At 37.6% G+C, this 16,794-nt stretch overlaps 5 protein-coding genes and 1 long non-coding RNA gene across 13 annotated transcripts; 1 reads left to right on the top strand and 5 right to left on the bottom strand.

Moving 5' to 3' along the window:
- The first annotated feature begins 3,033 nt into the window (after nt 1–3,033).
- Nucleotides 3,034–5,923, top strand: LOC104766421 (beta-glucosidase 9). Of its 8 annotated transcripts, none has more exons than XM_087502238.1 (12): nt 3,034–3,353; nt 3,445–3,564; nt 3,677–3,752; nt 3,828–3,899; nt 4,013–4,100; nt 4,169–4,427; nt 4,510–4,625; nt 4,720–4,931; nt 5,045–5,070; nt 5,158–5,245; nt 5,338–5,431; nt 5,505–5,923. In XM_087502238.1, the coding sequence occupies exons 1-12, from the start codon at nt 3,225–3,227 to the stop codon at nt 5,728–5,730; spliced, it is 1,506 nt and encodes a 501-aa protein (XP_087358364.1). In that variant the 5' UTR covers nt 3,034–3,224; the 3' UTR covers nt 5,731–5,923. The 8 variants fall into 8 exon arrangements, 4 of the variants coding, with proteins under 4 accessions (XP_087358364.1, XP_087358365.1, XP_087358366.1 ...); XR_015591197.1 differs by having other exon boundaries at nt 3,058–3,353; nt 5,040–5,070; XR_015591198.1 differs by having other exon boundaries at nt 3,058–3,353; nt 3,445–3,592; nt 5,040–5,070.
- Nucleotides 5,924–6,084: 161 nt separating this feature from the next.
- LOC104766420 (uncharacterized) lies at nt 6,085–6,908 on the bottom strand. The gene is made up of 2 exons (XR_764025.3): nt 6,797–6,908; nt 6,085–6,698 (listed from the first exon to the last, which is right to left on the bottom strand). It is a non-coding gene; the product is annotated as an uncharacterized LOC104766420 (long non-coding RNA).
- A 495-nt stretch (nt 6,909–7,403) lies between these two features.
- LOC104767854 (putative pentatricopeptide repeat-containing protein At3g25060, mitochondrial) lies at nt 7,404–9,430 on the bottom strand. The gene has a single exon (XM_010491824.3). It carries the CDS (start codon nt 9,251–9,253, stop codon nt 7,469–7,471), a length of 1,785 nt encoding a protein of 594 aa, XP_010490126.3. The 5' UTR covers nt 9,254–9,430; the 3' UTR covers nt 7,404–7,468.
- A 223-nt stretch (nt 9,431–9,653) lies between these two features.
- Nucleotides 9,654–11,053, bottom strand: LOC104766419 (xyloglucan endotransglucosylase/hydrolase protein 3). Its single transcript, XM_010490312.2, has 4 exons — nt 10,810–11,053; nt 10,613–10,713; nt 10,332–10,525; nt 9,654–10,228 (listed from the first exon to the last, which is right to left on the bottom strand). Exons 1-4 carry the CDS (start codon nt 11,006–11,008, stop codon nt 9,847–9,849), a joined length of 876 nt encoding a protein of 291 aa, XP_010488614.1. The 5' UTR covers nt 11,009–11,053; the 3' UTR covers nt 9,654–9,846.
- A 436-nt stretch (nt 11,054–11,489) lies between these two features.
- LOC104789867 (ER lumen protein-retaining receptor B) lies at nt 11,490–13,859 on the bottom strand. The gene is made up of 6 exons (XM_010490311.3): nt 13,575–13,859; nt 12,996–13,261; nt 12,770–12,885; nt 12,388–12,461; nt 11,950–12,013; nt 11,490–11,859 (listed from the first exon to the last, which is right to left on the bottom strand). Exons 1-6 carry the CDS (start codon nt 13,663–13,665, stop codon nt 11,823–11,825), a joined length of 648 nt encoding a protein of 215 aa, XP_010488613.1. The 5' UTR covers nt 13,666–13,859; the 3' UTR covers nt 11,490–11,822.
- A 716-nt stretch (nt 13,860–14,575) lies between these two features.
- LOC104766417 (uncharacterized) lies at nt 14,576–16,257 on the bottom strand. The gene is made up of 3 exons (XM_019240708.2): nt 16,018–16,257; nt 15,726–15,862; nt 14,576–15,506 (listed from the first exon to the last, which is right to left on the bottom strand). The coding sequence occupies exon 3, from the start codon at nt 15,466–15,468 to the stop codon at nt 14,677–14,679; it is 792 nt and encodes a 263-aa protein (XP_019096253.2). The 5' UTR covers nt 15,469–15,506; nt 15,726–15,862; nt 16,018–16,257; the 3' UTR covers nt 14,576–14,676.
- Nucleotides 16,258–16,794: the final 537 nt, after the last annotated feature.

The raw sequence follows: 16,794 nt of genomic DNA, 5'->3' as shown, positions 1-16,794 counted from the left end.
ATTTTTAAACAGGAAAAATATGATTAGGTGTAACATCCGCGAACCGAAATCCCGGTTTGGGGGATTGCATCGGTCGATGCAAAAGGTGCATCGGTTGATGCATGTTTTGTTTTCTGCGTTTTGACTTAAGTGAAACGCTGCGTTTTGGGCAAAGGGAAGAGGAAAACCCTTAAGTCGATTCTTTTGTCTCATTAGTCGACTTAGGCCGTTTTTGAGAGAAAAAGAAAGAGAGAAAAGTTCCCTAAGTGTTCTTGAGTGTTCTTGGTGATTTCTGGAGATTGGAAGTTGTTCCTGTAGAGATATGTAGATGGGATCGTTGTAGGAGCTTCCTGGAGGTGTTTTCTTGTTGGTTTAAGGTTCAGATTCGTCTTGGCACAGGTAAGTGCAGGACCATGGGTTATCTAAGCTAGAGCTTCTCTGATATGCTTGTTTATGTGTTGTTAGGCTTGTTAGATGGTTATTTGGGACGTTAGGAAGCTTTCTTGTGGCTTGGGATCGAGTTTTGTGGTTGCAGGAACAAAGATCCGGCGAGAAGCTTCGGGGAACACAATGCTCGGCATGTTGCATCGGTTGATGCACTTTGTGCGTCAGTCGATGCAAGTGCGAGGACGACGCGTAAAACCTAGAGTTTTCGTGTTATGTCGAACATGCGTCGGTCGATGCAGTGCGAGTGTCGGTCGATGCATGTGTAACTTGCATCGGTCGATGCATCCCTTGTGTCGGTCGATGCATCCCCATGTGGTGTCGGTCGATGCATGTTGGTGTCGGTCGATGCAGAGTCCTGGTTTGTTATTTGTTGTTTGTTGATTGTTGGTTGATGGTTAGAGATGTCTCTATTGTTTGTGTGTATAGCCCAGTAGATGGGAGGATTGCCTTACTAAGTGTTTATAAAATACTCATGCATTACAATTTGTGTTTGTGGTGCAGGTAAAGGCAAAGTGTGATCGTGGAATCAAGGCAATGAAGAGGAGGATGTTCTAGAGACTCGATTGGATGTTGTCTGGCATTGCTAGGTTGCTAGAGTTGGGTCATTAGAAACATTGCTAGGTTGTTGGTTCCATGTTTTCTGATGATTTGGATATTGGTTTATGGTTATATTTGATTATTAGATATTTTATTATTGGAATATTATTGGTTATTTCCGCTGTTTGATTGTGGTTGTGGTTAAGTGGCTAGTAGATATGAGACCACTAGTTATAGTATATTATTATTATTATTATTATTTATTATTTTTAAAAAATGGATCGGGTCATTTCATTATACATTTATGCATTGTTGTTTATGATGCAAACAAGTGTCTTAAATTGTATACAATAAGTTTGAATGATGTATAGCAAAAATACATTTAACACATAAACACAAACAAATAAATAATATTTTAAAACCTGGTTTATATAAACTCTAACTACAAAATTACTACAATTATAATCTTCGGGTTCATAAAATTTCATTTTTAATAGATATGAAAACAATAGAAAATAAAAAAACGCGCGGTTAAAATCTAGTTCTAGTTATTTTCCCAAAAACTATACACTCGACATGCATAACAACAACAAAAAAAAATACATACAGTCACACACACAACTTGACAACTTGCATTTTAGGGCATCTTTAAAGGGGCAACTATTTTTGGTGTTCTTAGACTAAATATATTATGAAAATAATGTAAGATCAGTGTTAAAAATTAGTTATTGGGAGAACATGTTTAAGATCATAAGATTTAATAATATAATAATATTAAACAAATCAAGAACATTTACAAGTATCTGCATTTTTGCAAACTTAGCTTCATAATCAAAATGTTGTTGAGAAGCATAGTTGAGGTTTGTTTAACAAAATTTCGTTCAGGTTCAGTAATATTTGAATGTAAAAAATGCAGTTAAAAGAAAACCTTTACTTATATAATGGTTTTGTGGAACCAACTCCCTATACTCGTGAAGATTATTACTCTTCCTTGGATCTCTTCCTCGCCTCTGCCTCCAAGAGCTCCAGATCTTTGTTGAACTTGCAGATGCGGTAGATGCACGTGTCAATGAACAGAATATATGCCAGTGTAAGAAAGCTAAACTGCAGACCAAAAACTAACTGCGAACCAGAATCAATCAAGTTGTTAGAAAGCTTCACCAAGAACCAATTGCCAAAAGAGTCACAAGAACATTGTAAAACTCAAATTGATCAAGTTGTAAAAGAGGATTAACACTTACCACCGTGCGAAAGAAGTAGCTAACAGTGTTCTCAAGACCTCTTTTTGCAGCATGATGTTCGATGATCTTTGAATGCGTAAGAGGAACTCTTTCAAGTGCAGTACATGCTAGTCTCATTAGCGGCATTGTGAATGGTCTGATCCCTTCTGTTAGCTACACATGATCATCGTGCAGTCATTGCACAAGCATAAGTAGAATCTCAATAGAAACTGAGCAGAGAAGGGCAAGTCTAGTGCTTTACATCTCACTTCCACTAATCCAATTTTCAACCTATTAATCACTTCACAGAACTACGCCCAGAATCCGATCAAACATTAGAGACTCTTAAAAAACAACAGTATATTCAACCTATCGATCACATTAGCACTCAAAATAGCGAAACATAGACATGGATCAAACATCACGAACTCTAAAGAACACATTCGATTTGATTGATGTTCATGGATACAAACAAGAAACAACATCAAATTCTCAGCTTTATGTTGAATAGACAATCAAACAGATCCAAATTACAGGAAATTTTAGCTAAACATCATCAAAATCAGAGCTTCAGAACACTATCAAATTTGCCACTCAACGAGCAAACCCAATCACAGTCAGAAGCAAACCAGATCGAATTTCGTGAATTCGAGAACAAACCTGATACTCCCAACAATGGCCCTAGCTCGACAATATCGAAGAAAATGAAATGAGAGTGATCTCTCGTTTGCCAAAATTTTTTTTCCAATAACAATCGGCCACGTCACATAAGAACAACCCAAAAAACAGTTCTACAATAAGATCAATAAAACTGATCTAAGCCCACTTTTTCATTTTTTCTAATTTAAATAAGCCCAAGAACACACTAAGTGTTAATGCCAATAAAGATGGCCTTAGAGACATATTTTTGAAAAGATACGTGACACGTGGTTATCCGTCTATCACACAAGTTTAGATTACGATTTGGGATCCATTATTAAACGTAAATGCTAAGTGTTCACTGTTTTGTTCCCCGTCACATAGTCTACTTTTGGGTAAGAGATGAAACAGAGTTTTTTTGTGATTACCATTATATTGGGTTTGGCTTTCTCCGTGAGATGTAGCTATGATTACAGCAAGAACGAATTCCCCGAAGGTTTTGTTTTCGGATCAGCTTTCTCTGCTTTTCAGGTTAGTGAGTTGGAACTTATTTTCTTAAGCATTCTCTATGTTTTCAGTGGTCGTACAATGTATTTTTTTTTTTTTTTGGATCTTTGAAAAGTGGGAAGGAGCTATTGATGAAGATGGGAGGAAGCCTAGCATTTGGTACACATACCTTCAGTCTAGTAATGGACATGAACTTATTAAAGATATAGACTGTGATGGATATCATAAGTATAAGGTTGGTAAAAAAAAAAAAAAAATATAAGGTTGGTCATATAGTGATCTCATGTATATGTTCTTGTACGTGTGATTTTTTTGGTAGCTCATAAAGTTCAACAATGTTGATTCAGGAGGACGTAAGGCTGATGTATGACATGGGTTTAGATGCTTTTCGACTCTCCATTTCATGGCCGCGGCTTATACCAAGTGCGTGCGTGTGTTTGTGTTTCTTGCCAATTTTGGTTACCGTTTGGTTTTGTTCAAATTAGTAGTTTTTTTCAGGTGGAAGAGGCCATGTGAATCCAAAGGGATTACGGTTCTACAAAAACCTCTTAAATGAGCTCAAAAGATATGGTGAGACCATTTAGTGTGATTGTGTATATATAGATAAGTCCTCTGTTTTGGAAGAACATGAATTTGAGTTTGTTATTGGGTTCTCTCTATTTTGGCATGAACTGAGAGTACAGGAATTGAACCGCATGTTACGTTGCATCACAATGATCTCCCTCAGGCTCTTGAAGATGAATACGGTGGATGGATTGACCGCAAAATCATGTAAAAGCTTCCTTGCAACTAAAAAAACATAAGTGTGTGCTGTCTTATATTATCTTCTTCTGTTGCAGCGATGACTTCACGGCTTTTGCAGACGTTTGCTTCAGAGAGTTTGGGAATACAGTGAAACACTGGTCGACGATAAATGAACCCAATATGCTAGCATCGGGAGGTTACGACTTGGGAGTTATGCCTCCTAAGCATTGTTCTCCTCCCTTCGGGGTAGTCAATTGCTCCAGAGGAAACTCTTCAACTGAGCCTTATATTGCACTCCATAACATGTTGCTTGCCCACGCATCTACCGCTAGATTGTATAAGCAAAAGTATAAGGTAAGTTTACAAACACACATTTCGTCTCTTGAATGCTCGACTTACCTCTCTCTATCTCGCTGTCTCTTGTGTGATGTTGTAGTATAAGCAGAATGGATCTGTAGGTATAACAATTTTTGCGTACTGGATGGTTCCTTTTACTAGCTCTCAAAAGGACAAGATCGCAACTCAAAGAGCCAAAGATTTCTATTTAGGCTGGTTTGTTTGAATTCTTTGTTTTTTTTTTTTATGTTTATTCCAAACTTCTTCTTTGGGTGCTTTGTTAACAAGGCAAGAACATACATTCTTCCAGGGTTCTGCACCCACTGGTGTATGGAGACTATCCTGATGTGATGAAGAAGATCGTGGGAAAGAGAATGCCAATTTTTTCGGAAGACGAATCAGATCTCGTTAAAGACTCATTCGACTTCTTGGGAGTCATACACTACACAACATTTTACATCAAACACTTATCCAATTCCGTCCAAGGAGATTATAATTTAGACGTGGATGCTTCACTACTCCGTATGCTTTTTTTATATCTTGGGATCTTTTGTATGCGTTTTTTTTTTCTAATCTACCATATATACCTGACTTTTTTTTGTTTTTGTTTTTTTTTTGGTTTTTATCTAGGACAGCCATTGGGAATTCTACAATGGTCTCGGTGTGTTTCAAAAAGACTGCCAATAATTTCAGAAGCCCGTTTTCGTATACACTCTTTTAATCTTGTCTTCTTTTATATATCTTACAGTTTGATGTGCTTCCTTGGGGTCTTGAAGAAGTGTTGGAATACATAAAGCAAAACTATGGCAATCCTCCCGTCTACATTCTTGAAAACGGTCTCTTTCTCTTTTCTTGTTATATATATATATATATATAGCTTCCAAAACATTATGAATCTTGAGAGTTTAATTGTGAATACTATAATCAGGTCAACCTAGCAACCACAATTCATCATCGCTTAACGACACGGGAAGAGTTGAATACCTTCACGCTTATATCGGTTCCGTGCTTAAATCAGTGAGGTGTGTAAATATACTTGTTCAACAAGAATTGCCTTGTAAACACAATACTAAACGGTGACAATTAATGGTGCAGGAATGGCTCAGATACAAGAGGCTACTTCCAATGGTCATTCATGGACTTGTTCGAGTTTCTCAATTATAATTACACATATGGATTATACTATGTGAATTTTACCGACCCGGAACGTAAAAGATCTCCCAAAACCTCTGCTCTTTGGTACTCTGCTTTTCTCAAAGGGACGACCAAAGTGCACAAGAACATCTCGGTATCTTCTTCTCCTGGTTTTTTTTCCCAGTAAATAATAGAACTCAATATTCTTATTTTCTTGAGTTTCCTTTTACTTAAACAGACAACCAATATATTCCAAAATTTGCATGGTATTTACACATAAAACATACGTATATTGTCAAGATTGGTACATAAGAGTAACCAATAACAAGCTTGAGAAGCCGTATGATGTAACCTGAAAGTAGATTAATTTTTTTTTACCATACATGTGTTCCACAGTCACCGACATCAACATGGTTTCCACTTAAGACTTCAACCTTTTTGAGTACTCAAGCATGCTAGCTAGCCTGTCACTGATGATATAGTTGGTCTTAGATGACCAACCAACATGTTCTAACTTATTATAATGTAACTCATCTTCCTCTTAATTAACTCACTTTAATTGCAACTTTATTCTCACATAAACACAACTGAAGCGTAACTGCAACTTTAACTTAGCACAAGAAAATCCAAGTATGATGGTAGAAGATAAAACACAACTGAAGCAAATGAGTGAAAAGTTTAAACCAATCGTTTTAAGAAGGGAAATTCATTTTCCTCAAGAGGAACAACGGTGGGATCCCGGACCTATGCATTTTCACCATGTCTTCTCTCACTATGAGTTTTGTCTCCACAACTCCCTCACACTTCTTCGACGGAGAGGAACCTCATTCCTCTGCACCTCAATGAACATAGGTGTGGTAACCTCGGACAAGACAACGATGGCAGGGTCGTTTGTTCTGAGGAAGTCCCTATATAGACGGATGGCAGTAGCCTCGTCATACCAGCCTTGTTGGTACTGGTAATGAACGAAAGAGGGACGAGTACTGAGTAACGTGGTGAGATGGTGGTCTGGGCCATGTATATTTTGGCTAGGTGTGATGCAGATGACGAGGTGTGTGAGTGTGGACTCCGGCATACCCCACTCTTGTATAGCCTAGTTTTGTCCCTCCATACTCAGATGAGAGACGGTTATTACCCTTATCTCCTGTCGGAACTCTGCAAACCATTTTTTATCATCGGGATAAATCAAATATGCAATAATTTAATTTGATAATGGTTTCTTATGTCTTTATTTATTTTATTTTTTTTGTTACCTCCGCTGCGTTGCGCCCTGGTACTCATAGTGTCGGACATTTTCTGACGCAGTGCGCAAAGTCTTGTTTTAAGACATAAGATTTATTTTAAGACATTGTTTGTAGCTATGTAGAGAGAGTGAGATATTCAACTTGATTTATACACGCCTAAAAGACCCGTATCCCTCTTTTTCTTCTTCTTTTTAATTATTATTATGATTTTTCCCTTATCAAAAATGGTCCAACAATTCAATGGGATATGATGGAGTCGTCGAGAGAAGAAAAACTTGCACATACAATTGACTTTCGAAAGATATTTGTGCGGTTGCGAATTGGCATGGAGTGGACAGAAGCCTCCGGGAAACTGATTGGAAACTTCTTTGTTTCTCCCCTCCAAGCTTCATTTTACAACAAAGTCTAACGATCGAGACACATTGTGGTGGCAAATTGGGGCAAGTGGGAAAATTTATTTTTTTACAGTTTCACCATAATACCAAAACAAATTTTGTGGAGTGCTTCGTCTTTCGAATCTGCCTCTGCTTTTCACGTCAGATTTTAAACACCGATTTGAATACTTTTCACTAATAAATTTCGATGATCAGGCATCGTGATGATCGACATTAGATAATTTCAGAAAAGAGAAGTAAGTAAAATGATTTTAAAGGGCAGTAGTACTAATGGGAAATAACATATTTAGAAATGGGTGTATGTATACACATTCTTCATCTCAGAATTCAAGTTTCTCAACACTTGCAATATGTGATAATGTTCATGGTGGCTCAAATCTTCCATGAGAAAAGTTCGAAGCTGCCCATTTACTTCGATGGCGCTGTAGCCTGGTACCTTCTCCATGGCCCCATTTCTCATCAACTTCCTCACTTTGGCCACTTCCTTCCACTTATTGGCAGTTGCAAAGAAGTTAGAAACCAGTGTTTGGATCCCGGTGTTATCCGGATTCAACTGAAGAATCTTATTGGCTGCGATGTCCCCAACTGATAGATTCCTGTGGCTGATGCATCCTGAAAGAAGAGCAACCCAAATAGGCAAAGCATTGTCAAGTTTAGCCGATTTTATCATCTCAAGAGCCTCTTCTACTCTCCCTGCACGTGCGAGGAGATCGATTAAACACACATAGTGTTTTTCGCTCGGTTGGATATTATATTTGTTTATCATGACGCTGAACCAACGTTGGCCTTGTTCTACTAGACCTGAGTGGCTAAGAGCAGAGAGAAGGGATGCAAACGTGGCGTGGTCGGGTTCTATGTTTGATTGCCTCATTTTGAGGAACATTGATACAACTTCTTGACCGTTACCATGTATTCCATAACAAGATATCATTGTGTTCCAACAAACCAAGTCTTTCCTTCCAACCTGTTCAAAGATTTCTCTTGATTTTGAAACAGCACCACATTTTGAGTACATGTCCATCAGTGCAGTTGCGGTTACTCGATCAAGAACGTGCCTTTTCAAAATGAAACAATGTACCAATCTTCCAGTTTTTAATGACCCGACTTGCGAACACGCCACAAGTACTCCAACAAGAGTCACAAGATCCGGTTGAAACCCAAAGCTCTGCATCTCCACTACTGCTTCAAAAGCTTTATTAGCTAATCCATTTTGAGCAAATCCAGAGATCAACGACCCCCACGAAACCGTGGTTTTAAACATCATCCTACTAAACACCTTAGAAGCAAGCTCTATAAACCCAACCTTAGCATACATATCAACCAGACTAGTTTCAACAACAACATTCATAGGAAGACCTGTTCTAATCAAATAACCATGAACCGAACGACCCATCTTCATATCCCCGAGATCACCAGAAGCTTGTAACAGACCCAACATCACAACCTTATCCCTACCAAATCCATCATTTTGCATCTCTCTGTAAAACTCAACTGCCTTCAACGACTTACCACCCTGTGCAAACCCTGTCACCATTGTTGTCCAGCAAATAACATCTCTTTTCGTCATCTTTCCAAACAAAACCTCTGCTTCATCCATTTTCCCAAACTTCATATACAGATTCAAAACAGAGGAACAAACAAAGACATCATTTTTATACCCAAATTCCACTGCTTTACACCACACTGCCTCTCCTTTCTCTAAAGCCATACAACTCAAGCATGCTTTGATCGTCATAGTAAACGTTGAGCTATCTGGTTGAACCTTTTCAGCTATCATCTGATCATAAAGCCGCAAAACCTCATCTGGTTGGTTTCCACGAGAATACGCCACAACCATGGAATTATAAACAGAAACACTCCTCTGAGGCAATTCGTCGAACAACTTACGTGCATAAAAGATCTCCCCGATTCGTCCACATGAAGCAACGAGATCGCGGCTAATGGAGCTTCCATTAAGTAAATTACCGGAAGTGATTACGAAAGCGTAGACCTGAGCAATGTGCCGCTTGTAATTACTAGCAGATAGCAAAAGTTTGAGACGTCTCGGACACAAGAGAGTCCGCTGTAACATACAGAAAATGTTGTCTGTCGAACTAAACCAGACCGAATCTTTCAGACCAATTCGAACTTAACTCTCACTCGTGTTTGATTGATTCTATCTGATAATTATCCAATTAAATTGCTTGATTCTTTATAACTAACTTCTTCAAAAGCAAATTTGATTTTGCAAACCGGAACGTACTGGCCGGTCAATGCATTTAACACATACGTTGGGTTGAATTAATTGGTATTTAACATATACTCTCTCCGTTTCAAAAAATATAAGATGTTTTAGAGAAATTTTTTGTTTCATAATATAGAATGTTTTCAATTTTTTATGTCACTTTTAGATTAATTTTGTATTTTATATTATACAGTATCGTTTCTGATTGGTTGAACTTGTTAAAAGTAAAAACTTTTTAATTTGCATGTTTTAGTTAAAATATCTTATATTTTGAAACGGAAGGAGTAATATTTTGAACATACACAAAAAATACATATATTATCAGCTGTGATATGAAGTATAACTTAACACTCTCCTTAATTAGTACCTCTCGTAATAAGTTTTTGTAACTTATAAAAAGGAGATTTTAAAAATCCCCTGTTATAAGTTATGCTACTTTATCAGTAACATTCTCTAGGAAGAGTTTGGTACTTAGAGCGATCAGAACAATAGTCATAGTTCATGTACTTGTTCCTGAAATGCTCATACATACTCTGTTCGTGTCCGTTTAATCTTTGATAATTGCCTGCATTCCACCAGTAGTTGGAGGATGCACAAGCGCCGACATTATTACTCCGACCATCTATGTTGCAGCCGGATAGAGAGAAGTCTTGGAAATGGGCAATGAAAGGAGAGTATGCCCAATTAACCTTAGTCCGACCTCCATCAGTCGCCCAATCGTCACCGTTCCAGAGACTAGCCTCGACTTGCATAGGCTTTGATGGATAGCTTACGCCGTTTTCGTTTTTGTACACTCTTATTGGGATGTTGTCCACGTAAAACCTAGCATTCCCACGTGAATTATAATTGCATTAAACCTATTTGTCATGAAATGAATAGAGAAAGATGACAAATAAAAGAAGAAGAATTAATGTAATCAACGTACACAATTTGGTAAGGGTTCCAAAGAATCCCATAAGTGTGGTAATGTTTGGTTGGGTTGAACCAAAGCCTAAACCTCTCTTCTCTGTTTCCTTCTCCATTCAGAAATAGATTTGTCTGTAACGTTACCGGTTTCCCGTTGTTGTTCCCTAGAAATTCGAAGTCAATCTCGTCGTGGCCACCTCCTTTCGAAGTCAACTGTAATTATTTACGTATATATAGACAATTTATTGATAATGTGTTTTGAATTAGTCTATAGATGTGTAATTAATCAAGAATACAAACATAAAAGGCCGTGACGATGCCGCCAGTATTTCCTCCGGGAACTTTGATTCTTATTTGGAATAGACCTGATCCGTAGCTGTTCTTGGATTCAAACCCACCACCTATACTTTCATGTAGAAGCAAAACCTATTGAAGCCTTACGGATTTCACAACTTTTTCATGGTGTTTTATATAGGCAAAAAAGTAGGGAGACGAACCTGAAGATTGATCCATGTAGAGATCAACTTCTTGGCCAGAGTGGAGAGTGGAAACATGACTTTGTCCCCACGTAACAACATAATTCTGACCGAAAGTAACATATTTTTCGATCCCTCGTCCTTTGAAAACCCTAGAATCTACCCCTGTGATGATCCATAACGCTAGTGCCAAAACACCAAAAGTTCTCATATAGTCCATCTTGATATAATTCTTTTTTGGTGTAAGGTACGATAGTGTTGCACTGGTTTAATAAGTTGAAAAAGTGGAAAGCATGAAAGAAATGAAGGAGACAAAGAGATTAGAGTCACATCAAATTCTCCATACATCTCCTACACGCCATTCTTACTATCCCCATGCCCATCGGCCATCACCATTTTCATCACATGTTATCTTTTTTTCTAAGACCATTAATTACTATCTTCTACAATAGCTTATATGATAATTATGTTGATTTGATCGAGTATGGGTAAGAACAAATTAAGTATTTGACTTGAGTGTAACGAAATATAGAACTGTCTATGCTAACGTTAAGATTAACAAAAAAATTAAGGTTCTCATCCATTGCTCCTTTTAGGACTACTCGAAATTGCTACCTAACCTAGATCACAAGAGTGGTAGATAAGATTTTAGAAGCCTACTCCACATAATTCGTAGAACATTACTTCACATTACATGTCTATTTTATTCTTTATAACAGTGGAGTTCCACTTTTCCTCCATATTATTATATTTAGTCACATTTCCCCAATTTTAAAACAGTTCACATCTCGTTGTGAATTGTGATGAATATATTAATGTCCTGTCGAAATATTTAGTAACACTAACTCGACCAAAAAACATGAAGGACGAGAAAGTCTAAAGAAAGTGTAATAAGTTAGATTGCTGGAGTTTACACATCTCTGCTCGTTCTCCTCTACTAACCACCATAGGAATAAACTGGTAACATCCTGATGGATATTGTGTCGTGCACCAAATTGAATCCGTAGGGTATCCGAGCATTGAAAATTTAGATATTAAGCTGGTAACTGGAGCTTTTTGTTATTCTTCCAGCTGCAAACATAACGAAAAAACAACAAAAAACAGTCAAAAGGCAGAATTTAAAACATTAGGAACAAAGGGAGAAGATGAGGGAAATGTTACCTTAGGAAATAATAATAGAAGAAGTCGGCATATAGCAGTGTTTGAACAAGCCCGGCGATCCATGCTGCATCATTGTAATCAAACATTTTTGAAATGTCAGATCATGAATATTAAACAAGACAATAAATATAGAAAAAGGTGAATGATGAGAGGCAATGATGCATTAGGCGTTTTTCAACATGAGAGGAACAACATGCTTTCACACAAGATTCGCGTGGCAAAGAGGCTAAATATGTATGATGTATCTATTCAATTGAATCCAGATGCTAAATTTTAGTCTGACCTTATGAGCAGGCCAAAACTGACATCACATTTTCAGTCATAAGTTGCACAACTTGACAAAAACTAATCTAACTAGGAGGAAACTAAACAGTTGCTCATGCGCTAACGTGTGATGCGTGTAAATGACGAGGAAGGTTGAGAGAGAGAGGAACATACTTATCCAATGAACAAAGTGTGGCTCAGTGAAGTAACGGTAGATCCAGTTGAGGATGTATAATCCACGGTACCCCCTGCAAGAAGAGGGCATTATTGGTCAATCGAACTATGAAACTCAGAGTCAGAGCGTAACTAAATAATAAAGTTTGGCAGAACAGCCAGTCAATGATGTAAATAGGGTAGGATGTTAGTCAAGAAAAGAAACAGATAGCATTGCATCATAGCAAATTAGTAGAAGTGTAGAACAAATCACAAAGTGCACAAAAATCCAAAATCTGTTAAGTACCCAGACATGCACAGGATCTAGTCAAGAGAAGTTCAGAGGAATGAAGAAAAAAGGATACTTTTCAAACAAATGGAAGTTATGGAAACAAGATCGTACCCAAGGAGAAAAATATATTGCCCGGTCAAGTTGTCAATGTTTCTAGTCCTTTGCAGCAAAACAAGCTGAGGTAATATGGCAACAGCCTCCAAGTACAACGAAAACGTCCAAAGTACCTGATATCGTAAACCAGATAACAATTGCAGAATAATATAAATCAGCTTGTCAAACAAAACAGTTCAGGCTCCATGCAAAAAGAAATTACAGTCTTATTGTGAAGACAAACCTCGAGAAAGGTAAACTTTTCATGAATCAGAAGAGCTAAGAGTAGGCAGGGAAGCACAAGGAACCAATGGCGAAACGTATCTTGCTCCCTGTCGTAAGTCCTGTGGACAGCCTTATGATACTTCATGTACCAAACAATCGAAAAGGAACTTCCTAAAAACACCAACTTCATAGAAGTGTTGTAGATAGACACGAAACTCGTGAAAATATCCAAATAACGCGTAGCAAAGACAATGGCATAGAGTTCTTGAGTCTTCAATGAGACACCTACAAATTACACCAAAACACACAAATTGAAACTCTCGTAAACGCTGAATCAAACGTGATGATCCAACGAACTACATTTAAAACCTCAATTCCGTGAGATCCATCCATACAAATTTCACCAATGGTGACCAAACTAGAACCGATACTCGAATTAGATCCATCATTTTCTACAATTGAACTACTCTTTATAAATTCCCAAATTGACAGAAACGTAATCGAGTCAACGTCAATTGTGAGAAGCTAATCGAAACCGCATAATCTAAATCACATTTCAGCCAAATTCGGGGTAAGAATTGAGGAAATATGTACATACCAGCGCAGGATTTGATGGTGTGGATCTTGAGAAGCAAGACGAGAACACTGGCCAGGTGAGTCATATCACCAGCTAATCTGAAAATGTTCATCTTCGATTCGTGACTAATCTGAACCTCCTCCTTCTGAATTTGGAAGAAACAAAGATCTCTAGGGTTTTATGAAGCTCTCTGCTCCTTTCGTCGTTTGTCTTCTCCTACACCCACACTACGGGTTCGTGCTAGATCTCGTCGATGGCGTTTCCACAAATTTTCTCTGCTTTTTTTTGTGTGGAAAATAAATGAATAATTTGACTGAAAGCCCAGGAGTTCTCATTATTGGGCCTAGAAAATGAAAGCCCAGGAGTTATCGGTTCGATTTTAAACCGGTGGTTATCTAAATTAACATAAGCAACTACAAATTGAAAAGAGAGGGAAGTAGGGGTGGGAGAAAAAAACCGTAACCCGATAAACCGAACCGAACCAAAATAAATGATATGATTTGGTTATGGACCTTATGGTTTAACCTAAAATCTCATTTAGTTGTTATTTTTAAGCGGGGTGTATTCAATCAAAAACTGAACCGTAGCTAAACCGAATTACATATGATTTTTTTTTTGGTTTTAGGTTTTATAAAACCGGAAACAAACCAAACCAAAAACAATCCGAGAGTCGTAAAACAAAAAAGAAAAACAAACGAAAAAAACTGTACTCCTGTAGGTGAGTGAATGTAGTTAGTTAACCAGTGAAGCTTTCTTTCTTTTTAGTTAGGTGGTTTGCCGTAACCATAAGTGTAGTTGGAGGATTGTTCACGTCTAGCCCGACCACTTATTGATTGTTCTAGTTCAAATCAAACATATCAGTGACACAACCAAATTAAATTAAGAATTTATGGTACAACTAACAACTTTTTATATTTGTTCTCTCTACTGTAACTTCTTCATTTTAATTTGATTACATATTTTACATGTAACATAAGATGGGTTTGGTTAAGTTTTCTATTTGAATCTTACAATACAAGCACTAACCACATAATTTCTCTCTAATATTCAATGACAACACAAACAACAAAGGAAACACGACCTTGATTATGATAAATTAAGGTAATAAAATTGACAGAATAGTCTAAAAAAGATCAAGAACTTCTAAAATTGTGGTATTACAGAGAGGACAGTTCCCTCTTTGAACCCAAAGCTCTCTCGAACACAACCTACAAAACGTATGACCACACGGAATAAACGCAGCTCCTTTACTTCTCACCATACACACACAACAACTTCTCTCCGCCGCCGTCACCGTCACCGTCTCCTCTGCTTCTCCTTCGACACTTACAAAACTCATCTGCTCTTCATTCTCCTCTAACAACTCCATCAAAGACATCCTCGCCGGCTCCACAAACGTTTCCTCTTCTCTCGCCGATAACGCTCTCTCCTCCGCCAACACAGCCCCTAACCGAACCCTTCCCTCCGCCGACGAAGCTTCCTCCGTTGTTACGTTCCCAGTGCTGGACAAGAGAAACCCGAGCTGGCGGTTTTCGTTATCCCTAACCGGAATAGGCGTATCCGAATTCGGGATAGGATTAGCCGAGATCCAAACAGTAGTAGCGTTACGTTTAAGACGGAGCTTTTCACGAAGACTTTTCCACGCGGTTTTGTCTCGACTGTGTCGGTCGTGTCGGTGCTCTCTCTGCATTACATCGAGAAGCGTCAGGTTCGAGTGATTACTAGACGGCGGCATCGGTAGTGGTGTCGGCGGGAGAATCTGCGGCGGAGACGGCGAGGTTACGTTTTTGTCAGACTTTAGAATAGCTTCTAGAGTTAAACCAGTTAACGAGCTCTGGTTAGTGTCCACCGTTGTTGTTGACATACGATCTAATAACGTCACTCCTAGCCTATCTCCACCGTCCATTTGAATCATCTTTCACCGATTCAAAAACCACAATACTAAAATGTGAACTGCAAAACAAGAAATTAAAAAGCAAGACTTTTGTTATATAAAACAGATCAATCGAAGACCTTTTCTCGGGAAAATCGAAGGGAACTAAACTTAGTATCTCAGCTTCCTAAACTCAGATTTCTAGGGAAAATCAGTTTCAGCTCTCCAAGAAACCCAAATTTTCCCGAGAAAATTATCAGAAACTGAAATTTTCGCTACCACAAAAAAAAAAGAGAGACCTTTGTAATCCAGAATGGTTTACTATTTCAGCATGACAGCTTCAAAGAGAAAATGCAAGAGATTCTTCTGTGGACAAGATCAAAAAAGCTTCGGTCTTCAAGTTTGCAGAAGAAGAATCCGAAATCCAAGAGCAGATCTGTAATTAATAGAATATACTTTTATTCATTAAAGAAACAGAGACAGAGAATTCTGATTTCTTTCTTATATAAAAAAAAAGATCAATGTCAGATAACAATGATAATATTTCTCAGAGAAAATACAGAAGAATAAATAAGAATAGAATTATTTTACATAATGAGCTCTTTGAAGTTTGAACACTTTCTTCTAGCTTTCTCTTTTATGTGAAAAGAAGGAGATATATTAAAAAAAAAAAAAAAAGTGTGTACGAGCAGAAGAGGACCACGATTGGGGGATGAGCGTTATTTACAGAAATTAGTTGGTGAGTTTACTTATTTACCCCATGCATTTATGCGTTTTTTATTGATCGATTCTATTGACTTTTTGTGTGTGCAGAAGTGTACGTATGAGATCATTTGTTACAGCTTTGGCATTACAACTAAATGACGGAGTCGTTTGTTTCGTTGTTTTGTCTGGAAGTTTCCTTAAGGAAACAGCAAAATTGTTAAGCACATGACAAATGCATTTGTTTCTTGTCTTTTTTCACTGACTAGTAGTTTTGGACTCCACATGAGTAATTTTAGTTATTGTGGTATATATGTATGTGGTTTGTGAAGGCTTATGTTAAATTCAAAGTTTGTAAACAGTTTGTTACACGAATTAAGACCAGACAAGAAAGAATCTCTCATGGTCAGTTTTGACTGAGCATTTTAAAATGTTTTAACATTGAATGGACAAAATGGTCACCAAATGATATCTACCACCCACGTCTTGGGTTAAGTTTAATACTTTTGTTAGGAAACTAATCCACTAAAGAAATACATATGCTTCATGTTTTCCCCAATTATATTTGTAATGTTAATTAGTTAGAGTACTTCACACACACACACACACAAAGTCATTAATTCGACCCCGATACACAAAGGTATTTCTACTTCAGTATTGTTGGTT

The sequence above is a fragment of the Camelina sativa genome, chromosome 19 (genome assembly GCF_030686135.1).
Source record: "Camelina sativa cultivar CO46 ecotype springtype chromosome 19, ASM3068613v1".
Classification (NCBI taxonomy): domain Eukaryota; kingdom Viridiplantae; phylum Streptophyta; class Magnoliopsida; order Brassicales; family Brassicaceae; genus Camelina; species Camelina sativa.
Note: the sequence above shows the minus strand (reverse complement) of the source record. Positions and strands in the feature narration are given on the sequence as shown.

Coding starts and splice junctions, on each gene's coding strand:
- LOC104766421 (XM_087502238.1), top strand. CDS start 3,225: ATGAAACAGAGTTTTTTTGTGATTACCATTATATTGGGTTTGGCTTTC. Junction 4,932..5,044: donor CGTGGATGCTTCACTACTCC/GTATGCTTTTTT, acceptor TATCTAGGACAG/CCATTGGGAATTCTACAATG. Junction 5,246..5,337: donor CGTCTACATTCTTGAAAACG/GTCTCTTTCTCT, acceptor TACTATAATCAG/GTCAACCTAGCAACCACAAT.
- LOC104767854 (XM_010491824.3), bottom strand. CDS start 9,253: ATGTTACAGCGGACTCTCTTGTGTCCGAGACGTCTCAAACTTTTGCTA.
- LOC104766419 (XM_010490312.2), bottom strand. CDS start 11,008: ATGGACTATATGAGAACTTTTGGTGTTTTGGCACTAGCGTTATGGATC. Junction 10,714..10,809: donor CTACATGGATCAATCTTCAG/GTTCGTCTCCCT, acceptor ATGAAAGTATAG/GTGGTGGGTTTGAATCCAAG. Junction 10,229..10,331: donor TGGAACCCTTACCAAATTGT/GTACGTTGATTA, acceptor TGGGAATGCTAG/GTTTTACGTGGACAACATCC.
- LOC104789867 (XM_010490311.3), bottom strand. CDS start 13,665: ATGAACATTTTCAGATTAGCTGGTGATATGACTCACCTGGCCAGTGTT. Junction 12,014..12,387: donor ACACTTTGTTCATTGGATAA/GTATGTTCCTCT, acceptor ACAATGATGCAG/CATGGATCGCCGGGCTTGTT. Junction 11,860..11,949: donor TTCTATTATTATTTCCTAAG/GTAACATTTCCC, acceptor TTATGTTTGCAG/CTGGAAGAATAACAAAAAGC.
- LOC104766417 (XM_019240708.2), bottom strand. CDS start 15,468: ATGATTCAAATGGACGGTGGAGATAGGCTAGGAGTGACGTTATTAGAT.